The sequence below is a fragment of the Columba livia genome, chromosome 2 (assembly GCF_036013475.1).
Source record: "Columba livia isolate bColLiv1 breed racing homer chromosome 2, bColLiv1.pat.W.v2, whole genome shotgun sequence".
Lineage (NCBI taxonomy): Eukaryota > Metazoa > Chordata > Aves > Columbiformes > Columbidae > Columba > Columba livia.
The window spans coordinates 70,130,952-70,156,304 of record NC_088603.1 but is presented as its reverse complement, the minus strand read 5'-3'; the positions used below and the strand labels follow the sequence as shown (position 1 = coordinate 70,156,304).

At 43.0% G+C, this 25,353-nt stretch overlaps 1 protein-coding gene across 2 annotated transcripts in view; it reads right to left on the bottom strand.

Moving 5' to 3' along the window:
* The window catches only part of NEDD9 (neural precursor cell expressed, developmentally down-regulated 9), a 107,683-nt gene that overhangs the window by 24,177 nt on the left and 58,153 nt on the right, over positions 1-25,353 (bottom strand). The window contains exon 1 of one of the 2 annotated variants that reach the window (XM_065052413.1): positions 15,708-15,856. The exons of the other annotated variant lie outside the window; for it this stretch is intronic. Coding sequence (XP_064908485.1) covers positions 15,708-15,719 — 12 coding nt within the window. The 5' untranslated portion in view covers positions 15,720-15,856. Of the gene's footprint in view, positions 1-15,707; positions 15,857-25,353 lie in introns of those variants that run through there. 2 annotated transcript variants of the gene reach the window in all.

The window sequence follows — 25,353 nt, the reverse complement described above, 5'->3', positions numbered from 1 at the left end:
ATATAGGGAGCTTCACACTGGTCTGCTCTGAGTTGATATAAGATTGTAGTCTGTGAGGTAGAGATGTGTTACTAACAGCACTGTCTCCTCTCATGGATCGAACCAGCTCCTTCCCTCTTTCTTTGCAGGCCTGTATGGCACATCCAGTTCTGCATAATCACCCAAGCTTAGGTATTCAATGGAAAGTAGGCAGCCTGACTGTACTGACATTCTTGGACGCCTAACAAAGGCTGTGAACATTTAATTTCTTAGCTCTGGTGATGTTTCCAAATGTGTTGGCAACAACTGCTCTGTGCCTGCCTGCTTTTCAGTGCAGGCAGTCAGCAGAGATGGTTATAAAGTAATTGTAAGCACTTGAAAATATATAGGGGGCCCTGCATTTGGAGTGTTCTAACTCTGGATGCAGTACACAAACTGAAATGGTGCTAATCCGTGGTAAAATAGGATGTGCAGCTGCCTTGAAGATTTATCTTCCCTCTGTTAAAGACAGAGTGTCAAGTACCGTTTAGTGGTTTTTATCTGTCATATTTATCCTCATTCTTGGATATATCAAAACTTTTTTATCCCCCTCTGCTTATATCTTTATCCATTAACACATACTGATGTTTTCACATCATCTCTGTGCTTCATCAAGACAGCAGGCTTCCATTTGACCTTGCTCAGTTCAATTCTTAAGTGCAGCATACAGCCAGGAGGTTGTAGGAAGAGCTGACTTGTGGATGGAGAAAGGGGAAGCTTGGATGTCACATAAAAGGTAGATGAATATGCTTGTCCCAAGATGTGGTCTTGAAACAGGGTGGATGAGATCAGTCTTCTCTTCTCTGAATGGGGGATCAGCTTTCAAACACATGAGAAACATTGGCTTTGCCTTTCATCAGCATCATTTGTGAGGGCAGTATAAATTGAGCTTTGGCTTGGAAAAGCAGGACCTCCATTTTGAACTCCTAAGAAAACAGCAGTACCAGGGTTCTCCACTCTCTCTGCTTGTCTACTCAGCTCATCTGTCAAGAACACTAAGAAATGCAACTAGAGATAAAGCAGGGAGCAATTTTGTCCATGTCTTGGCAGAACTGTAAAACTGCTCTTTAGCGTGGTCTCTTCTTGAACACTACATCTCTGCTCTTGTCATGTTGACCTGGGTGCTCAGCTGAGCCCAAGGAGCTTGTAAAAGAAAAGATCCTGTATATTCTGCATGTTCAAGTTGATCACTTACCCTTCTACATTTCTTTCTAATGCCTCTTTCACAGGTGAAATCTACTAACATGACCAGCTCAGCCTGTGCAACTGACTATTCAAGAGAGACTTTTCCAGAGGATGTTGTTTGAAGAACGAGGAAGATTACAGGGAGGACACAAAACAAGCAGACTAAATTAATCATAAATGCTTATTCTTCTATACTTCAGTGATCGAAGGTGTTTGAAAAGCCTGATTAGTGTCTACAGCAAAGCAATTCTCAGAACAAAGCTGGAATGGTGCTAGAATTAGAGCAGATAAAAGTTCCCATGTGAATTTTTTTCCCAGTTCCTCATTATCTCTGTCCCAGTGACCCTCTCACCACCTGGTGTGCAGCATGTTAATACTTTCTGGATGTGCTTCAAGAACTTCTTCGCTGTGGACAGCTTCAGATTCCCGTTGTCAGTGTTAACTCAGGCACCAGCATGTGAATTACACTAATTGATTGCCACATGTTTCACAGCAATTTCCCCAAGGCGCTTTAAATAGCCCAGACCATGCCACCAACACCAGTCACTGATGGGGCAGTGAAGCAGGCAAAATATTCCTCTAAATAAGCAAATAAGCAGTGGGATCAGAAACACTGAAACCTGTTGCTTGTTGCCAGCAGCATAGGCACTGTTCCTGCTACAAAAACCTTCCGTGCCTTGAGTATCTCCCTGACTTCATTCTTCTTTCACAGGATTTCTTAATTTGAGCTTCAGGAACAGTGTTACCGTTGCTTTCATTACTTAGCTGAGTCAGTCCTGAGAAAATTGGTCACCACAGAAGGCCACCAGGAAAGTTTTTTTGAAAACCACAAAGGTACCTTTAACCTGCTGTGGTGATCAAAATGGAAATCTGCTTTTCCACACACAAATAAGTCCTGATTGAAGACTTCTCAACGCTTGTGGGCTTTATCTGGATTCATGTGACAAATGTAAATTTTGGATACTGCGGGCATCATAGCTCACATCTTGCAATGCTCCCTGTCACTGGTCTCATCAGCTAGGGAGGATTATCTGGAATTAGTTGGACTTGCTTTTGGAGTCATGGATCTGTCACTCATCTATCTGTGAAAGAGGCACCAATGAAGCCTATGAGAAGTGCAGTGGTGACCTTTTTGTATGACTAACTGGTAAAAAGCCCTTGTTCATTTCTGGAATAAATTGGCAATAGCAAAAGGGCTAAGGAGAAACTTGTCTTGGAGCTTGTTTTGGCAACTGGCAAGTTGCACAGAAATTGTTTTATATTTCTAATACAAAGAGGGGAAAAAAAAGGGGTCAGCAGATTCAGAACTGTGAACTTAAGTTCTGTGATGGCAGAGGAGAAATTATCTGATCATAGATAGGGAAAAAATTTGGTTTGCCATAAAAATAAGCTGTGCTTCATAAAATGAACATACTGGCAGCTACCACCTTCTTTTTAATAAGGTCAGGGATTAATATCTCTCTTGCTTTCCTTTGGCTGAATTAGCTGCATGATGGATGGATGCAGTGGTGCTCTCCTCAACACCTGAAAGTACCTGTGGTCTACATACAGCTCCATTCTCTTGAGCCTGCTGTGTTTCAGCAGCCATACTTCAATTAATGAGTGCTTCTCTACAACTAGTCGTTGACTGGAAAGATTCAGTTCAGCTTTTGCATCCTCAAGCCTTGCTAGTAATGCTGGGATGTTTGGAAGTTGAAGCCAGGGTCAGGTCCCCACTGTGTTAATACTCTGTACAGGCAAAACAACAAAAAATCCATTTGTTCTCAAGAAGCTTAAATTTCTCTTAACATGGGATTCTTGAGTGCAGTAGAAAGCATCTTCTGTAAAATCACTGGCAAAAAGAAACTTTTCCAGTCTTTTGTTAAATAAAGTGGTAGCCCAGCCATCAGCAGGTGAAAGTGAAAAGGAGCCTCACCCTAATGAGTGCTGCCTAGGGATTTCAGCTTGAACCTGCAGGATAAGGCTCAGCACTCAGCACTTTGATGCCTTGTGTCAGAAACTCTCTAAAATAATGAAAACTGAAATAGATTCTAGATTAAATGCAGAGTACAGTGCCCATGGTTCCAACTGTCTACATGGGTTGAGATGAGTAACATTTTCGAGCTCTCTCTAGGTAAAGTGGACCTGGGATTTGAAACTTTTATCTGAATTTGCCTTTAATGCCAGCTGCAAATCCATTTGATAAATGCTGGAATGACGTAATTCGTATTCTCTGCACACTTCAGATTTTGATCTCTTTTGTGTCCAGGATACATGTTCTATTAAAACCTGACTGAGAGCAAAAGATGCTGTCCTGAAAGTTGTTAACTGTTCTACTTGTAGAACTGTAAGCAAAATAAATAAATAAATAAATAAATAAATTCAAACCATTTCTCTTCTTGGATGCTAAAGGGGTTACAGGCCAGATTCAGATCCACAAATGAGGTCTACTATAGAACAGTCAAAGGTGTTTCCTCTTTTTTTAACCAACTGCAATTGATGGTTAATGGGCCTGCAGCTGAATAAAGATGCATGAAAGTGCTTTGAAAATTATGATCTGTTTTGGTTGGCCTTCGCTGCAGTGAAGGGAACTGATAAAATTCTGTAATTTGTGGCTTGGAGGATGAAAAGGTTGTTTGTTGATGAGGCTGAGTGGCAGAAGATGCAAGAGTTAAAGCAAGTGGTGGAAACGTCCATTCTTTCTGTTAGAGTAAACGCATCCAGTGACGTGGGTAACAAGAATGTGTGAGGTGCCCACAGCCACAGAGGCAAACACAGGAATAACAAATGACACGCTATGAGATTAAATACAATGGACTCTTTAAGGGCTGAGTGTCACAGTGCCAAGCTCCTAGTGCAGAGCTGCTGAGTTGACTCCTCAGCCAGCTCTGTAATGAATGAAAGCTGGAGGAAAAGGTTCAACCAACCGTAAGCTTGAAGAATTTTAGTTGCTTCCCTCAGAGGTGCAATATGAGGATGTTGCAGAGCGTGCAGGATTGTGGATACTGATCTTTGCCCTGTGCTTAGCTGGTGGGGTGTGTTGTTTTGTTCTGCTTTGTCTTGTTTTTAAATATTGCTTCCTATATGTAGAGTTTATGTGAAAATAGAACCAGGGAAATCACCTCTGCTCTTAACTGAGAAAGGGTGGGACTTTTTTTCTATTATTGGACAAACTGCTTCTTAAAAGGTCAAATGGCTTCTCTTCTATGTTTAGCTAGCTTCGGAGAAGGAAGGGAGGAACAAAGGAAGGAAAGGTGCGGGGAGACACCCCAAAGGAGTTGTCTATGCTCAAACCACTAGATTCATTGTGGTTGGATCACTTTTAATTATTCATCACATTTTCATATGGATTCCCCTGTCTCCTTTTGATTTTTCATTACTATTTTTTCCCTTTAGGTTTCTTTAAAACGAATCACTGCTGTTCCAAAGTAAGCTTAAGCATTTACATACCCTTGTGGTTTTAATAGGCCTAATAGTAATAATTTGCCTGTGAGACCAAAGAACCTATCTGAAAATCAAGAATAGAGTTTTATTCTGACAGAAATAGTTTGACTGCAAGCAGTACTGGTAGAGGAGAGAGAAGTTCATGCTCTGTTGTACCTTCTGAGAGAAGGGCTTCAGTGCAAGAGCCATTGACAGTTTAACATTGGGGCTTTTTAGCTCCCATCTCCTTTTCTATTTCTCCCTGTCACTGCCCCGAAATAAATAATTTCTTATGCTGTGTTTGCAAAGAAAGAAACTATTGAGGCACAGTAGGTAACAGGTCTATCTACAATAAGCAACTTTCCATGAAGATTACTTAATACAAGCCAACAGAAATCACAAAATAAGACAGTCAGCCTTGGAAAATATCTGTTGCTGGTCTCAAACCTGGAAGAAGGCAACATGAATGGCACAGGCAGCATCTAGCACACACAAAGCCACATTGGTAGGTTCTTAGACATGTCCCTGTGGCCACTGAAATGAAACATGGACTGCAAAATGGTGTCTTGCTGCTTGTCTGTAACAGCCCCCACATGCGTTCAGACCTGTAACGGCAAACTGCCAGCAACAAGCTGTGTGCAGGTATTTGCTTCTCATCTGAAGCTGACAGCTACGTGGAGGAGGCAGAAAGTGCTGCCACAGCAGGTATGACAGAGCTTGCTGCACTACCAGAGTCTTGCAGTCACCACAAATTCAGCAAGAGGTCTCTGAACGGCCCTTAGTGTCTATTTCAGACTGTGGGCCTGCCTGCTGGCTCTGGGAACTATGAGCTTCCTTGGCTCACAGCTAATGATAAAAAAGGGAGCCTGGTTGCAAATGTTCACCATAGTAATGTTTCAGTTGACTCTTACAAGCAGAGTCCACAGTTCTACTTTTTAGGCACTCTCTTGCTCTCTTCCACCTAAAAGTAAGGGGTTTTTTTTGTGCTGACACTTTTCTGGTCAAGCGGTGCTAGTCCTGCTGGATGGAAATTAAGGTAGTTCTCCATGTACAGATTTGGAAGGTTGATTTACAGCTAATGAGAGAGTGAGGTGTGGGTTAACAGCCTGAGCAGAGCCCTGAGGAAGACAGGTCTTCATCCATCCTAAGTATCCTTGCAGTCTAGTCCCATGTGTCTCTGGAACAGACTGTCAGTCATGCTAAAGTATGCCAAGCTGCCTGGAGGTTGTGATGTGGAAAACTTTGGGTCTGCAGGAGAGAAAGGAAAGTGTCTTATTTCAGTGCTCCAACATGCTGTCACAGCTTCTCTGTCTGGCCTGAGAGGCCTGAATTTCAGAGTTTGTTTTGTGGGTTTTTTTTTTTTTCTTTCTGTTAGCATGGCCAGTTTTGCAGAAAGCTAATGATGAAAAATGGGAATGTCCCCTCCTTACCGGATCACACTTGGGTAAGATAAACTAGGCATTATGGCTGTCATGCTCTGGATATATTGCCAATTTTTGCAGGCACAATACTTCCTGCAGCAGGGGTGCCATGCAGGCAGAGAGCAGACCGACTAGGGCTCAGGCACTTCACACTCCTGCTCAAGATGCTGATGTGGTCCAGCAGGTCACCCAAGACTGGGATCCAAATGTAACGTGAACATGTGAGAGACTGAAGGCTTTCTCATCTGCGAACAGTTTCTGTTTCAGTATAACTCTTCCATTTCAAGCAAATAGGAGATATTTGTGTGACCAGTTTTTTGTAGGCAGCCAGCAAAGTACTCTGCAAAACTGAGGCACAATGGTGAATCTGCAGCTTGGGAAGGAATCCAAACACATGAATCCAAAGGAAGAAATTAAAAGAATCGAAAAGGTGAGGAGGAAGGATAAAAGGAAAAATGTGAAAATGAAGGTTAGAGCAAGAGATCCTAACCGAAGGTTTGGCCTGTATGAATAAAATACTTCATTGTTCTGCACTGAGTACATCAGCATATTGCTGTGCCTGACACTTCAAACTTGACAAGCGAGTTGAAAAGAAAGTTTTCTGGTTCTGTATCTATAAGCAACAAAATGATAACTCTACATTGGCAAGAAGGACAATGAGCTAGGCTTCATTGTTCAGATTACATAGTTTTGTCTCTTGAGTTTTGGGTTTTGGCTTGGATGCTTTTATTTTATTTTAGTTAGCAGGGATGTGGGGTGTGGGGGTGCTGCTCTGCTTTCCTGGGCATTACAAACGTAATAACAGAAATACAATTTTAGGTCAGATGTTAAATAAGGTGTTGATTTACCCCTTCTGTTTCTGATGCAGTGAAGGATAGATTTATCACAAACACCACTTGAATCACATAAAACCTCTGAGGTGTTCAGTGAGCATGTAGGGGGAGTTTAACAGAAGTGGCAACTCCCTTTTACCACATAGCAACCTTCTGTTTGGAGTCTGTGCATTGAGACGCAACAGGTCATAGCTGCGCTAGCTGAGGTAATACTCTTTCACTCAGCCCTGGGGAACACCCCTGAGGTTAATGCACACTGCTCCTGTGTTGTCAGACCACCCACCCTGTGTTGGAGCTGTCACAGAAGGTACATACAGTTAGCGACAGTAACGTTTATACTGAAGCAGAGCAGGGATCCACTGATGACATATCCTGATCTTATTCCCCCGCCCTGCAAGTTTCTGGGGTTTTACAGGAGTACTGAAATACCATTTTCTTTACTCTTTCTGGGAATGCAAACCACATCCCCTGACTTACCTTCAAGACCTATTAATACTTTGGGAAATTCCACCACACCTAACTCACAATTTTTTCTGTATATGCTTTACACTTGTAACCAGTTTCCTCTCCCCCCACCCAAGGAAGGGTGTGATCTAGTTCCATGACTTTAAAAGGCCTTTTAAAATCTGTCTGAGGGCTGTGTGCCTTCTGTGACATCAACAGGGAGGGGGAAAAAAAGGAAAAAATAAAGCATGCAAACAATAGCCTTAGAGTAAATATGATCTCACTGTGATTAAACCGCAGTACATCAAAATCAAAAAGCAGATGGAAAACCTAACCTCTTTCCCTCAGGCAAGCAATTAAAAACTTAATGAAAGGAGATCGGATGTTGAATGCTTAAGAATTGAAAGAGCAGAGCAGACAAGAAAAAAAAAAAGATGGAAAGAAAAAATCCCAAAACGTGTGTTTTGCGTTCTCAGTTTTCCATTTTCTGGCATTTGCAAGCAGTCTTCCCCAGACAAAGTTTCCTTAAAAAAACCTCCTCCTCCCAAATTTAACCCTTCTCCGTGCAGCTCTGGGTACACAATCATAACTTAACTGTCCACAAATCACGGCTGTGTAGACTTAGGACCTCAGTATTGTCACCAACTTACTTCTGTCTGATATTTTCAGCTTTGGAAAGTATGATTTTTTAAAAAAAAAATTTTTAATCTAGAACTTAGATGAACTGAGACATGCTCTCCTTTCCCCAAGTCTCTCCAAACAGTCTCCACAGAAGGAAAAGCCACTCTTCTCTATCACTTTAGTGTCACCCATCTGGGATACTACACAGCAGCTGCAACTTGGGATGCCCTTGGAGTCCAGCTTACTGACAAATAATAAGCTTCAGAACTCGTGTTTCCAGGCTCCTGCCAGCCCTCAGCAGGCTGGTGGGGGGTGAGCCGCCTGTGAACCAGACACACTTGCAGGGGAGCAGGGCCTGGCTGGCAGGTGAGGCTCGCCAGGTCCAGTCGGGATCTTCTCTGTCCCACAGGGCAGCAGCCAAATACCAACAAGCCTCCTAGAACAGCTCAGTTTTTGGCAAGCTGATGTTTTCTAGGGAAGCACACCCCTGGGGAAAGGAGAGGGAGAGTGTGCGGGTGCATTCTAAACAGTTATGGTTACCATGCTGCTCCTCAGACTGTAATACAACTTTAACTGTACTCTTGATTGCATGAGAGATTGGTCTGTGCAGTTTCTGGGCTGCAAACAAGATAAAGCAGTATAAGCAGGGAGAGAGGGAAAAAAAATAGAAGATATCTACTTGTAAACTAAGGCACTTTTATAGCAGTAAAAACTGGTTTATTACATGAAGTATTTAAACTGGATGTAAAGTCCATAGGACAAGGGCATTCATGACACTATCTACTGTAAGCTGTATGTTAAACAGAGACTGCATGCTTCCAGTTGTTTTGTACTTCACCCTCTGGATCAAAAAATTCCTTTAAAAGAGAATCACTGAATTTTTATGGTCTGTATTTTCCTCTCCCTCCTCTCCAATAAGCAGGATAGTCATTGTAGGAATTGAGATTTACTCCTAGGATCCTTCAGCATTTTCTAAGATTTTTTGTTGCTAAATGATTCACAGTATTGCTCCTGCTAAAATCTTCCAACTTTACTGTGAATGAGGCCTATGAAAGAAAGGGCCTCTGAGCTGCTCACTGCATTCCTGTAGAGTAAATCCATTCTTATTACTCTTCCTTTTCCAGGCAGGCTAATCCACTCCGACTGTGAATGAAGTATTTTTAAAACAAACACAAAAATAGGAAGGTGAGAATGGGCCTCATCCCTACAGAGAAAAAAAATACACATTTTTTTTGTCATGCTATGCACTCATGTTTCTAGGACTGCAAACTATAGCTTTAGCAGTCCTGTTTCTTGTCAAACGCAAGCTATGTCCAAATCTGCTGTGGAAAAATGAACTCCTTAAAATTAAGACAGTTTCCACTGCTGTAATGTCTAGACCAATAGGCAAAAGAAAAAGGTCTCCTGCCAAGAGCAGCCTGTGATAGGCAGCAATATTCAAGGGCTGTACTCTTAGCTGCTATAAAGTGATCCAGCTTCACTGATATAGTTGCAGCCATTTACAAGCAGCAAGGAGTACCTCTAAATGCAGTTTCACTTAGCAGTAGCCTGACTTAAAATATTGCGGAATACATGCCATAAATATCCTTTGGTAGTAAATTCCCAGAGGACTGTCTGATCACTCCTACTGAAGATCTAGCATAAAGCACCTTTCAGAGTACTGTTATAGCAAGTAAATGTCCATTGCTGGCATGGATGCTCAGAGAGCACATATTGCATAAAGAAGTGTCTTGAAAAGTGACTTGCACATTTATGATTACAAACATCACTGAATGTGGGCTCCTACAGAGGTGTGTGGACTTTAGCATCTCAAGAAGTTTAGCTACTTGTCTTCATCAAGTGCAGCCAGAAATGGGAAATGTAGAAGATAAGAATTCTCCACCATTGCTGCAGCTAAGATGGACACCTCTGCATTTTCCTCTTAAGTACTATGTTGCTTTAAAAATGAAATTAAACTCCTGATTGTGGAGTCAGGTGGGTTCCTAACTGCTGTTCGTATGAATGGGATTTAAGTACTTAAATGCCTGTGATAAGCCAGTCCAAAGAAAATAAGCAAAACAAAAGTGACTTTAGCTAGGCCCCTAAGTGACCTAAACCCATCTAGTGTATGCAAGCCATTGCCATGCCGCTGACATCTTTGATAACAACAGTTATGACAAGGAAGAAGCCCTATGCTCCAGTCATGGTTTTCTGATCTTTGTAAGCAGAGAGGCACAAGGCTGTTTGCTATTTCCAGATGCTGAGGGAACATCCTCTTTTCCAGCACTGCTGTGCAAAAGCAGGACATTAATTTGACGGAGGAGTACCATGAGTGCAAGCTCTCCACGAGAAGACAAATAGGTTTCCTGTCTCCTGTCATTACTAAAGTTGACTAAAGTAGCCAGTAGGTACACCCATTCCAGTAGTGGTGCACAGAGGTCTGTGTGACTCAGGAGAATTGACTTATTTGAACTTTTACTTGGGTCACCAGATGCACCTGGCCTTGCCGCAATTACTCTGGTATTTGTAGTGGAGCACAGGCAGTTCAAAATATAGACTTCTCCTGAGCAACAACACGTAGGAGTTCAATGTTCAGAGATAAGATATCCATGCAAGTGTAATCTTTTCAAACCCTGCTTCTTGTTGTGCTTGAAATCATAAGATTCCAAAGGTGAGTTTGTACGTGGTCTTGTGAGTTGTGCTCCAACACTTAACAAGTTCACAATAATGCTTCGTGAGACTTCTTCAAAGGCTAGCCTGCATTTTGCAAAATGATGGTTATCGGCTTAGAAGGGTTGCAGAAGTCTCCTGAATCTAAGTTTTCCTTTGCAGAAAATATTTCCATGAAGTCTTACTATTAGGCAGTCTTCCTGCTCTCTGATCCAGCAGGACCTCCTCTGATTTGTTGTTTTGATAATATGGCACTGTTTGGAAAGACTAATATTGAGTCAAGGTACCTCAAGGCAAACTAATAGTTCAATGTGACTGCAATCTCCAGCAGGATCTTAAAAGCACAAGCAAACCCCCCAGACTGGTATCCAATGCCTCTTGTACTATCTACCATCAAACTGAATTGGAACTATCAAAAAATAGAAGGAAGACTGTTAATGTGGCAGTTCTGTTTCGTCATCATATGCTGGGAACTACTGGACAGAGACAGATTAGACCATCAGTTTCTTGATGAAACAGACTTAGAGCTACATCACTTGTGAGCAGCTGTTAGAACAAAAAGACAGAATTTTAGAAATTATGCAAAAAGCTCCATGCTGTTTGCTGTAATGTGTTTTGATGGCTGTTTTGCACCCTCTGAATCAAGTCCTGTAACATCCCTAAGCCTCAGCATCTCCATCTGTAAAACACAATTTACAGCACCTTGCTATCCTACCAAGTCTTGGGGGAGAGCAAACAAATTCTGTTGTGGAAGTTTCTCAAATACCACAGGTACTGAGGCAATTACCTCTATTAAATATACAAATACCTACTTGATTCAGAATTGGAGGCTCATAAGCAGTACATAAGTCTATGGGGGGGTGGGATGGGGAGGAGAGTGGGATCACACAGAGGCCACAATGCAGAAGAGCGGGAGTCGGAAAATGACGGTGGCCCTCCAGACTTCGGGAAGGAACCAGCCCTGCTGCTACACCTAACTAGTGCTGCTGCTGATTTAGGCCTGATCCTGTCAGACTTCTACCACCTCCCTCTGTATGCACACAGAGGAGAGAATAATCAAAAATCTTCTATTGCAAATTCATCACAGTAACAGACATGAGACAAACTTGGATAGTTTCTCCCTTTGTTGTTTTGTTCCTCTCGTATTACCTTTTACAATGTTTTACAGTTCCTATTCACTTCTAAGTTAGACTATCATCCTGCGATTGCTGAGATAGTGGGGGGGGGGGTGGGAAGGAAAACAAAGAGGAATGTGAGGAATAAGAGAAACAGAGAGGATTTGGTTAGTAAAGTACAGGCAGTTCTTTTCCATTGACATGGCCCAACACTTAAAGCCTTTCATTGCCAGGGTTACAAGCAGCTTTTTACAAGCATTTCTGGTTGGGCATATAGTATTTCTTCCTAGTGACACTATTTTGTTTGTCTTGGCATGCAGGCATTGTAATCAAGTCTATATATTACATGACTGTGCCTTAGTACAAATGGCAGGCATTTCAAACCCTATTTACTTAGGTTTCTTCCTTGCCCAACAAATTGTCTAAAAATAGATAATTAAGACCTCATACTTTACATTTACGTCATTCCTTTTGGCTTAAATGAGGTAAGAAATGTAGGGTTTTTTCCTCTCCTCTTTCAATAACTGTTTAGATCTCTTAGTAGACACGTAAGTCCCCCTTTTTCCTTCCCCCTCTTTTTTGTTTTGCTTGTGAACAGCCAACAAGCTACAAAAGCCCTTTATGATAATGTTTTCCCCCTTTTGCTTCTTTCACATTTCTATTGCCTGAGATAAGAGCACTGGAATTCCTGGCCAGATACATCCTCTCCCATCCATGTTCTTCTCTGATCATGGTAACCCACTGGTATTTCTGTTCCTACATTTTAGCTGTAACTGCTTCATCCTTGGAATCACAGTCTGGCTTTTGTTTCAGAAAGGGTTGATCCTACCTTCTGGATTACAGAATCCTGGAATGGCATCCTGTGAGAACTTTGTGCTGCAGTTTTGTGGTAGATGCAGATTTAGTGCAAAAGGATTCTGTTGTCAGCATGTGAAGAACTGGGGTATTGCCATAATACAACTGCATTCTACAGAAATTAGTTTCTTAAAGTAGCTTTGAGACAAGTAGGACTAATAAATACTCACAACCAACATACAAGTATTTTTTATGCTTAACATTTCCTATGGCTCAATTAGAATGACTTATGTTCCCTGGTGTACATGAATGGCAGAACAGGACCTAACTTGGAGTCATATTGGTTTTTGTGTTAAACAGTCACATTCTCACTGAATTGCACACAGTGCACAGAAGATAGAAGTGTAGAGACATACATAAGATAAAATTCTGAACTTGCTGAAATCCACAGGAATTTCCCCACTGGCTTTCAGAGGACTTAGATTTGAGTATTATGTTTGGAAGAGTGTTCAGAGAGTGGGATGGACAATAAAAGAAACTTAAGCAAAAGAGGAGAGTCAACCAGTTTTTGAAACCTTTATGGGCAAGAAAAAAAAAAAGGCAGGCTGAATAGCAAAAAGGGTTTCAAGACCAGAAATGAACTCGGGTTTAGTCACACTGAAAGTGAGGCCATGGGTGATGGAGGCACGTACTCAGGGTCTCATATACGAGTCAGTTCCTGTTCTCTCTAAGAGTTCATACTATAACAAGCATCTCAAACATTTCATTAAATGAAGCCTTATGGACTATTACAATGAAAGTAAAGAATGACAGGCCCCAATGTAGCACCAAGAGCAGTTAAAGAGACCCAAATCTGCACCTGGAAGTTAAGTCACCTTTGAAGTAATGGTATGTTCCCTGGCAGGCCATGAGCATGCTCTGTTCCTTTATTTTCTGCATATGAAAGAAAATAATGGAGACTGAATGAGGCATTTTCTTCATATGTTACTCCAGGGATAAGAAATAGATCTAAGGATGTTTGTCTTAGTCAGAGGCCAAACACCTAAGTCTTCGTGTATGTCTTGGTTTGTGTTTGGTGTGGTTTTTTGGTTTGTTTGTGGTTTTTTGATTTGTTTTTGGTTTTGTTTTTTTAATGGATTGTTCTTTCTTCGTCTATCTTTCTCTATCTAGAATTATGTAATTGCAAACCCAAAACAAAATGTTTATTCCAACCAAACAGGGCAAAGGAAACATTACAAAACAGGGAAGACTTCCCTCTTTTGAGTCACCTTATCAGTCCCTATTCTTGCAGTGCCACTGAGCTACATATGAAGCATGATCTCCTTGCAGCCGAAGATGCATGGGTGGTGACACTAGAAGTTAGGAAGTTCTATAACTATGCAGGACCATTATTTTGCTATTGGGATGCATCGCTTAGCCATGGGCAACTGGAAAGCAGTTCATGAGCTCTGGGCTAATAGTGACACTGCTCTTCGACCCCCAAGTGCCTTGTGTTTGGTGGTAAGAGTCACAGCTTTTCTAAGCAGGTATAAGGTCTACCTGAACTGATTTAAAGGGGAGTAGAAAGGGACAAGAGGTGAATTTGATCTCCAGACTTCAAATCAGTCAAATTTCTGAGACAGAATTAAAGGAACAACCAACCAACCAACCAACCAAAACCCCCACATCAGATCCAGATAAACATTTTCCAAATCATGGAGTATCTTTGTCTAACTGTATCTCATAAAATTTCTTTTCCCTGGTTATCCTTAACCACCACGAGATGGAGAAACTGGCAGCAGCTTTGGAAATTTAACTCTGACCTTTCCTAAAGTTTGGATATGAGAGATCCTGAAAGCTTTGACTGAGCACAGAGATATATGGAAAAGCATAAAAATCTGTATATGTTCACCTAGGTATCACTCACACATCTTATTCTGCCCAGGTTTATAAGCCTTATACACTGGTATAGCATCAGGGCTCTTTTATACTACACTGCCTGAATTCAGTAAGAAGACAGACTTCACTTCCAAAGCAAGTAAGTCTCCAAGTACATAGTGTGACATTTCCAAATCACCCCTTTATTGATGCTGAAGTTATTTTTGGCAGAGGAAGGAAAGTTTTTCCTTCCCGCCCCCTTTTTTTTTTTCCAATCACACAAGATTACGGTATGTCTGTACAGTCATCTAATGTCTTGTGGGCAATTCAGTACCTTGCCCAGACGTTTTTGGAGTAATATTACGATGAAAGCTTCCACATTTGTGTCTTCTGAAAAAAAAAAAACCTCTGGTGAAAACGTTAAGCTAAATCACCTACTTTGCTTAACACAGGAAAGGAGAATAAGCTATGCATTTTTAAAAATATATGGTTGTATTTTTTTTCATTTTTTAAATATTCAGTTACATATTTTTCTTTCTTGCTCGTGACACACCAAACAGACAGCTCTGAAAAACTTGCCCTGTGATAATGAGACATTCACAAAGGGCAGGAAAACGGGTGAAACCAATGGTAGGACAACGGGTACAAACTGGAACACAAGAGGTTCCACTTAAATATGAGAAGAAACTTCACAGTGAGGTGACAGAGCACTGGAACAGGCTGCCCAGGCGGGTTGTGGAGTCTCCTTCTCTGGAGACATTCAAAACCCGCCTGGACGCCTTCCTGTGTAACCTCATCTAGGTGTTCCTGCTCCGGCAGGGGGATTGGACTAGATGATCTTTCGAGGTCCCTTCCAATTCCTCACATTCTGTGAACTCACATCGCGGGGAGAAGCAGCGCTACCTGTCCCAAACCGATGCCGGGCACCGCGTACAGACCCGCCTTTCCCGAGACACCGGGCTCACACCCGTTAGCCAGCACCGGCAACGGCGGGAGAGGAGCCGAGACACCGGCCGGGCACCCGCAGCGCTTGACGGGGGAGAAAAAGCCCCTTCTCCCCGCACCGCGATCCCGCCATGGCACCCGCGGGGGTCTCCTCTGCCTTGTCACCCTTCGCTCCCCCCTCGTTTCCCCCCAGGGCACGTCTCTTGCTCCCTGCCTAGAGACAGCACAGAGCAGCAGGCGGGGGGGTGCTGGTCACCCCCTGGCCCAACGGTTGCACCCGCTTGTCTTGGGGGAGCTCCGAGCCGACCGCCTCTTGTCAGCGCTGCGGCTCCTTCAGCGAGAGCCGCTCGACTGCCGCCAGGGAAGCCGCTGAGACTTCGAACACCCGCCCCTACCCCAGCCCCAGGACGGCGCCCGCTCACCTTGTACTTCATGGCTGCGGAGCGCTGAGGGAAGACCCGCACGTCAGCTACACAGCCTCCTGCCGCATCGCCGCCGCCTCTCCGCACCCCCGCCGCCCGCCCCGCCGCCAGGCTGCCCCGTTCATTTGCATATCGCCCCTCCCATTGGCCTCGCTCGGGGACAAGGTGGGCCCTCCCCGGCCCCGCCCCCTGCCTGGCCGCTCTTCCCCTCCGCGAGGGGTCCCCGCGGCCGTTTGCGCCGCGCGCGGGGGCTGTTGGCGGGGCGGCGTTGAGGGGAGCGGGGTGCGCAGTGCCGCGCTGGGGGGAACTGCTGCCCGGTTCCGTGCCGGGGGAACACAGGCCCCCTCACAGGGCGAGGGCTGGCGGCCCTGTTTCCTGTCACCCAGCGGCTCCGCCCGTGCCCTTTCAAAGCAGCTCACCTCGAGGTCTGGGCATGAAACGGGACACTGGGGACAAAAGACCTTCTGTCTGCCGCCCCCGCCCCGGCTGCTGCCTCCTTCGCTGGGTGAATTTCTGGGCCTGTCAAGGTTCAAAGCGCCCAGGCTACCAGTGAAGGCACCCCTGGGAAGAGTGGCTCTCAAGTGACAAGAGTGGTGAGGCAGCAGAAACACCTCTCACAGCCTGGCCTGGGAGTCACAGGGCCAGGGCCTGTACCCCCAGCTGAACTGCATGGAGCCCCTTGTGCTACCAAACCCCTTCTGTCCACCCCTTCTGTAATCACCTTGTGCAGCTTTCGGAAAAACTGAATGCTTTGTGCTGCTCAGTTGCTGTCTTTGTAATTGATTTGTGTTGTCGTTTGTCCCCCAAAGATGGTCTTTTAACTTGTACCTCTGGGATCAAGATGCCATGTGTTCGCTTTGCCTTGGGAAAGCTTGCTGTTTAAACACTGATTAGACACCAGAGGCCAAGATGGCTTTAATGATCTAGAGATGTCCATTATAAAGAGTGACCGTCACAAATAAAGATTATTTGGAAGAGAGTAATCATTAACCCAGGTATCTTGGAGGCAGGAAAGAACAGGGAAAATAAATGTGCGGTGATCTTCCATGCTTTTTAAATTAGACCTCTTAATCAGGCATGATTAATATGGTGCACATAATAGGAATCTTTGTGTACGGGACATGGTCCAGCTTGTTTAGATGAATAGGAAATAAATTCTCTCCCTTTTGCCCGAGTTGGATCTTACCCAACATTTCTAGGTCACAGATGGACTCGACTATTTCTAGTGGCCTAAAGAAAAACAGCAAAGAATAATCTTGTACTACCAGATTACAAACATAACTTCATTCCATAGTACAGTGATATCCTTAAATTCTCATGTGACTAATCCTCTGGAGAGGGATCCTATTGCTAAAATGGCTTCATGGCTTCTAAGGAATGTGGTACTTTTATCTGCAAGCTCCTCCATTCTCTAGTTCCAGCATGAAATGTGGGGTTGTACTGTACAAATTTACTGAATGAGTGCAAATTTTTTTTTCTATATGGTCGTCTTGACTGCACATGCCCTAATAATTTGTTGGTATGAGTTCCTGTCAGTACAAAAGATGTCTCAGTTATTAGTGAGAAAAGCGAACTTCTACTTTCTGCAGTGCAAAACATGCCACTGTGGTGGGGCTCCCTATGCAGTGCTGTAGCTTCACAGGCTCTAACCCCTCGTTGGAGTTTTTCTCTGGGTTTTTCTTTCCCTTTTTTTTTTGTTGCTGTTGATTCTTCTGATTTTCCAATAACATACTTGAAACAGATAATATTTTATATGCGGTGAGTTTGGGGTGGCATTGTTTTAAAGCATATCATCAAAATAAAGTTGGGTAGTTTCAAGAGAATAAAGCTCATTTGTATGTTGTGTCATTAAACATTTTATTTAAGAAAATAATTCTTCCAGTGATTATGCATAACCAGCTTACTATTAGGAGAGTGCAAATCTCTTTGGAGTGTTTCTTAACTGCAGAGTTTGACCTTTGATTTTCTTTACATGTTTTTGCCCATCATACTTGAAGGATAAAAATTTCTCCTGGGAGGAGAAAATTTATCTTAAGCATAGAGAATGCAATGGCTAAGGTGTTAGTGTGGTATTGGACTAGCGTCCAAATCTCATTCCCTGAATAAGTCCTGTATAATCTCTTTATGTGGCACCATTGTTATGAAGATAAATACATTAAAGACTGTAAAACCACATTAATAAGAACTGGGTATGTATCAGAGACAAAAGTAAGAAAAGTAGAACCTTACATCTGACTTCATCTACATTTAAATCCGGAGTACATCTGGTTTCCAGTAATCCCACCGATAGTGATACTTTTAACATAATTAGTGTTTTTTCTTTTTCAGAATGCTTTACAATCACATTATGAAACCTCAGCACATTTGAAAAGCTGTGCCTTCTGCTTTTGGTTTAGCCTGCATTGCTTTCAGTGTATGTAAAATGTCCCTGACTGATCTTAATACAAGGTAACAGATGTGTTAATGTAAAATTCTAGTTGGATTGTTCTCTTTTATATATTATTTTGCTTTTATTGTTCTCCATAACTCATATTAAAAGCTTTTAATTAGATGCCACTCCAATGACACTTGGGCACAAAATCCACAGAGTCTATCAGTGTTGATAGCTATACTTTACAATTCTGATGAAGCAGACCCAAGAACTGCTGTTTTACAGGGAGAAAAAGATTGCCACTACCCACCACCCCCTCAGTGAAGTTCCACTGTTCATTTTATTCACACACCCTTCCATTCCCTCTCTCACCTACTCCATTTACCATCTAAGGTTGTCTTTGCGCTCTGAGGGGGTTTTTAATTTCCCCAAGGGTGAAATACTTCTGCTTAGTGCAACACTTCTCGCAGAGCTAGCAGTGTGGCCAAGCTCCCTGTTCTATCACGAATATCAGGAATTAGATATACCTTGAAAGAGAGATTTGTCAATATGATCTCTAGCCTTGACACATTACTGTAAGAAGTCAGGATTGTGGCAAGTACGCATTTGTGGTTAGTGCAACCACTTTGCTTTTCTTGATGACCTTGTCGACTGCTGTGCTTTTACTATGTAATATTGTATTTCAGATGTAGTCTAGGAAAGTTTTGAGTTGGTTTCCTTGGATAATCAGCTTAATTATACAATGGAACATGCCGATAAAGGAACCAAGACCTGGCGTTACTGAAGTCTGTGTTGCAGAGGCAACTTGAGCTATATTGCCAGGATTTATAACTACAGGGCCCTACTGAAGTTCTCAGGAGGGTTATTCATGTAATGTGTCTTTTGCTTCACAGCACAGCAACGGCTTGATTCACTGCCTCATATTTTATGCCACTGCAATTCCAGCAGAGTAGCAAATGGGTTCTGTGACTTTGTCTTGTGCCTGCATCAATGGCTTTTCTTTGTTTCTTTGCTTTTGCTGACAGCAATTAATATTACTCTCTGCTCATTTGGGCAACTGACTGCTTGTCTCCTACTCTCATGCACCATCCTGGTGCGTTCATTGCATGCTTTATTTCTCACTGCACCACTGGTCTGTGTCCTCCTGGTGCCCTCCTGCTTACCAGTTGGGGTTCTGGGGTATTTGGGGGACAGCAACAGGTGAAATGGTACGACAGTCAAAGGGGATACTTGTCAGCCAGGCTCTGCAGCTCGCCCGCCAAAGCCTTTGGCGCACAATGTGAAAGGGAGCCGTCAGCTGGGCTGGGAAGGGAATACCCATTGAAGCAAATCAGCCAGCTATTGCCCTGTGACAATTGACAGGACAACAACACGAGACGGATATCCTGCCCTGAAAGATTACTCAAACAAAAATCCCTTGTTCCTATTTCCCCATGACACAACCTGAGAAAGAGACACAGCAGAGTGTCTCCCTCACAGTTGGGAGAGTCTTTTCAGGAAGGGTCTGTGAGCTCTGAGCTCTGTGTCTGGGAAACACTGACCTTTTTTCCTTTTTTAATTTTTTCCCCTGCACAAAGCCCTATCTGTCCTTTGGATAGTGTTGTGTGGCATCTACAGCACTTCTTGCTGTGATAATTGGCATGGGGATTGGGATTAAAATTAACTTGGTTATACTGCCACTGCACTTTGTGAGCAAAGTAATCAGCCTTAGTCCTGTCGCCTCTATAACACTACCCAGACTGGTTCAGCGGTGATGCACTAGGTGGGATTTTTTCAGAATAGAATGGTTTTGTACACAATCAGAGTGGTGGAATTTGCTTGCTTGGACAAATATGTTAAAAAAGATGAAACACTGCTCTTTCCTGAAAAGAACATTAACAAAAATTCACCACTGACGTGGGCAGGCTTCTGCATCTGTGTGCACAGAAGGGGCCCCGTCTCCCACCTCACTAGGAGATAACAAGAAAAAGATTTCATTCTCACCCAAAGAAGGGAATATTTTGCATTTCAGCAAACCAAAACAAAGTCTGCTCTGTTTTTCTTTGACCAGCAATGGAAATCTTTTCAAGCAAGCGGTCCATTCCATTTAACAGTAATAAAACTCTGTCCTGGCAGACAGATGGGTGGGTAGTGATTGCTATAGTGGTCAGATTTAAATTCCAGAGTCAAATTGCAAGAATAAAAATTGTTAATAGAAGTGTCTTTTTGAATTTGACTATCCTTTGCCATTCTGCCTAAGATGCATTTTAAGCACAGAGCTGGTTCACTTGCCTTGCTCTAGAATTCTGCATCCCACCTCCTTTGACAATAAGGCATAAAAGCTGTTCACATTCTCAAGAAGGGCATTTTATGCAGTGTTTCTTCAGGAAACGGTCATTTAACTTTGTAAGTCAACTATCAAGGCCCTGTTTAGTGACCCTCTTTCAGATAAAAGGAATAAATGCAGCTCCTTCTGTCCTCCCTGTTTTGCTTCAAATGCCAGCCAGAAAGAAACATACTGGTGTCCTCCCACCCAAAAGGTTTTGAAACTGAATCCAGCCCTTGTTAGCTTGAAAAATCATGGAAGGCAGCTGAAGTTTCAGTAATCTGGCTCTGGCTATCACTAAGCCACCACCCTGACCCAGTAAATAGAAACTGAAAAGTCTGTTTAGTTAAAAAAAGATCACTACAGTTTTCACTTGTTAGGAGAAGCAGGCCGTCACCTCACGGGGAAATGAACACAGGAAAAGGAAACAGTGGAATCTCTATTAAAACAGCATGAGTGACCCATCTCTCCCTGGGGAAAGGAGAGAAAGTAGAATCGTAATGAAGCAAATTTATCTCTGGTCCAACACTGACTACTAGCTGCAGATTAGCATGAAAAAGAAGACCCTTTCCAGATCTGTGCAGCATGGCTGCCCCTGCCATCCCGCTAGTGTAGAGCCTGTGCATCAGGGAGACTTCACGTTCTCAGCACCCTGGGCAGGAATTTGTAGAAAACGGCAGCAACTGTGGGTGAGCTGCCACACGCACTTTGCAAAGCCGAGGTGAGTAAGAGCTCTGCAAACCTTGGTATTTACACTGGTGCAGATAACATTAGTGCATTGATTAGGAGAGATGACAGAAGCTGGTGGCTTTAAGGTGTGTGTGGGACTGTGGCAGACTGGGTCCCCAGTGCTTGCCTGCCAACCAGCCGGTGTTGTTGGGAAGGCAAGAATGTCAGGTATGTGTGGAAGACTGGAGAAGGAAAAGAATGTCAGGATGGAGCATGCATTGGCCTATTCCTCCCAGAGATACTGTCAAAGGCTTATTCATTTCCCAAACAAACAAACCAGTCTAACAGTCATGCTCACAGAACATGCTCCTTTTTTTTCCCCTCTGGCACTGAATATGTTTAATACATGGGTTAAAAAATACAGGCTTGCTTCCAGACATGTGGCATGCATGCCATTCAAGCTACTGATGCCAAAATAGTGGGTTTTTTTGTTTTTCTTAAGAAAAGCTGAGAAATAGCACAGCTATGGAGACTGCAAAAGATTTCCGTTCTCTCTGGTTCACAATTGTGTGGATGAAATATGATAAATGTAGTACAGGGAGATTGCTCAAAAGGAAATGTATGTTTAGGCATCACAGCTCATTTAAGATGAAAGGAATCCAGAATTGGAACCGGAATTGTCTCAGACGAGAAACTTAGGCACAAAGCTGAAGCATGTTAAGCTTTTCATGCAGTCATGAGAAGTTATAGTGCTAGCATCCAAAAACTTGGTCTTTACCTGAACTTTCTGCTTGAACTTCCCCCAGTTTGGGCAAAACTCTAGAGCTGAGATTTTGTCCACATGGATCATGTTACATTATTCCACCAGCTATTAAGATTGTTAAAATAGGAGAGAATTGAATAAGGTTTTTGTTTGTGTGTTTGGTTTGGTTTGTTTTTTTGCTGACCAGCCCAGCACAGCACTATGTTCCCAGTTTGGAAACAACCCAAGCTCTTTTGAATACATGTGAGCAGCATCCTAGATTTGAGGGAATGAAGCCTCGACTCAAGCAGCATACAACCTACCTGCAAAGGAACCCTTCGTGAGAGCGGGAGTGTGAGTTTGGACAATGAAGTAGAAAATGGTGGTTTGGAGTAAAAAGGTTCACTTTCCTGTGGTATCCTGTTTGATATCTAGGCAGATAAAGTTGGGTAGACTAGCATAAGTAAGTTTTTTCTCTGCAGATGCTATCTCTCTTGCTTCCATGCATGCACACACCAAGTCATTCCCATCCACAGAAGCTTTGTCTTGAACATGGAAATGCATGGCTCTGCTCTTTCCAGCCTCGGTGCCTTGCTCCTGCCTGGTCTTCTCGCCTGCCTCTCCTTCCCCTCCTCCTGCCTTCCCAGTCCTGGGGTGGAGAGCCCCACTTCCAGACACATGTGCCAGAACTTTCCTCTGAAGTTGCGTGGAAGGAGGTTGTACAGAAACATGAAGCTACAAAATTGTGTATAGGAAGGGGTGTATGTTGAAGTCTTTACCCATCTATTAGATGGTTTTAAAATACTGCATCAAAATCCTTGAAATCCCAAGAATCCTCTGTGCAAAGCATTTCTACATCTTAGCCCCATCTCAGAAAGTCAGGACCAAAGAAACCCATGTCTAAATACTCCCCCCTTCCCCTTGATTTGCAAAATGCACACTACTTTAACTTGGCAAAAACTCAAAATTGACCCTAAAATAGTTTCTCCTGACTGTAAATTGCCCATCAGTTTTACCCATCATCCAAGGAATCATCCTGTGGCTGGACTAGCCAACCGTACATATTTTGTTTGCAAAGCCTGTTAGTTTTGTTCTCTCTGGTTTTAGGAACCCTTTGTTGAATATCTCCTACACTTCTTTTACCAAAGATAGTCTGCTGTTGTTATATTTTATATCCTCATGTTTTCCCTCTCCCCACCTCTCACCAGTGACTCTTTCATAGCACCAAAAGCTTATCTCCCTGGCAGGGCCAGCAGCTTGGTTGTTGTCCACTAGCCAACAACCAGTTCTTTCCAGTAGGAAGAGGGGAAGAAAACATGAAAATTTAATAAAATGCGAATTACCTATGTTTTTTGAAAAGATAAATCCAAAGGGGAAATTCAGGATTTGCCTTTGCAATTACATTTGCCATGGAGTATCAGCCTTGGTTTGATTTGAGGCTTGAGGAATTTCAGTGAAATTTGCCTTTTTTAGAGATGTTTGGAGGGAGGATATACAATAGGAAAGGCAGCATCTTTTCTCTCTCTCTCTTCAGCCAGATCTATGGAGGTCAGTTGATATCCATAACAACAAAGAACAGTATGTGAAATGTCTCACACTGTCTGGCTTAGTTTTTTTCTTCTTTGAGTGTTGGTATTTAAGCTCTCATCTCATACTCAGTGTAAATTTGCATCTCCACAAAACTGCCAAAAATGGTTATCTTTGCTGCCATCTAAATCTGTTTATGGTGTGCTCTCCCAAAATCATTCTTTAAAGGAAAATGACTGATTTCCAAACCCCTCCTACTCTTCTGTTATTTTTAACAAGCAATTCAGTCCAATGTTGTTTAAAGAAAAGATCATTGCATTTCTGCGTGTTGCAGGACTCTCAGGAAACAATAGCAGAAGAGAAGGGACGTGGGAACTCTGTTCCCTCTCTTCTCCATTGCTAGCATTTGTGAACTCTGAATGCTTCCAGCAACAGGGTAGCCAAACACAGGGTGAAAAGGACAGAGCGCATTCCCATTGGCAAAGCTTCCCTCGACTTCACTGGGACCAGGATTTGGCCCACGCTCCATCGCATCCCAAGCCTTGGCTTTGACTTAATTGACTCCTCATAGTCGACTGTCTCTGTTGAGGGAGGCAGCGTTGCAGATAACTTGGCTCTCATGAGTACCCGCCACCGTTATTCTTCTGCTTACTTCAAGCTGAGTACTTACCCTTGCACAGCTGATAGAAGCACCAGTCTTAGGATCACATGAAAGGAAAGCCGCACACCACAGTTTGGTGGTCTCTCCTTCAACACCTACGTTCTCTGTCTGCCCTTTCCCTCACATCCCAATTGATTCATGATGTTTGCTTCTGAAGTCTGAGGAGGGCTTGAGTCATAAGGGTTGACATGAGGATTTGACTCCTCGCCTCCTCAGAGTTCAGCCCTGTCTGGGAGCTGTAAAGGTCTGGCTCCACGAGTGCTCATGGCTTTTGAGGAAGGGCTTAGCTCATTTGTCATACCATAAGGTCTTGAAGAACGTATGTCTGGAAGCCATTGCTAAAAATCCTGGGGAGCGTCAGGGTACTAGAGAGGCTCTCCTTTAAAGTTTTGAGATAGAGTATGTTGGCTCTGCCTCTCTAGACAATAAGTAAGCACTGGATAAGGACCTTAGTCATGCTTTCAAAAGTAAAGCCTAGTAGCGTGCCAGAGAGAGCCCAGCTGCTGTGGGGTAGGTTCACAGTAGCTATTCCAGAAGTTGTTTTTCCAATAAAAGATCGTGGTAGGGTTGAGTATTTGCCCAAAAAGAAGATCACAGAGGCTGGATGTATGCAATCCCCTCTCCTCAGAACATAAGCAATGGTCTGACATGACTGTCTAGTGTATGCACTAGTTCAGAAACGTGAAAATCAAAGACATGCTGGAAAAGCAGTTTTGGGTATATATGGGTCAAAAATTTTGGTCTAAAGCTGGTGGAATAGACTCCTTAGACTGGTCTTATAGTTTCGTTTTCCTCATTTCCCTCATTTCTCAGAGATGGGTCTTCTGATACAGGGATCAAAAGTGGAAAAGCATAAGAAATGCAGGGTCCCAGATTCTGACTCCTGACCTAAGCACATGGGTGAAAGAAAAGCCTGTTGGACCACATTGCATTTGTGACAGCTGTAACCACTGTGGGGAAGAATGGAGGGAGACATTCCTTTGAATTTGTGGGAAGAGGGAAAGAAGGCAAGGAAGATGGATAGAGAAGTAGACTTATTAATCAAAATAATGAGAGAGAAATAGTCAGGGGTATTAGGGATACAAAGCACCCCACACCTTATGTGGATCAGTACAGATTATAGCCTTTTCTGTCTTGAGAAATCTATTCCCCCCTTTACTTTGATATTTAAAACATTCTGTGCTTGATAAATAACAAAAAATGTGGTTCTTAAAGACCCAACTATGTTCTGGTAGCAGCCAAGGTAACTATATGAAGACAGACAAACTTGTGTTAAATTAAAAAAAAATACATCTATCACGCTAGAAAGTTATGTAAGATTCTATTTTAAAATCATCTGGTCCTAATTTACTAAATTTACTGCCTCAGAGC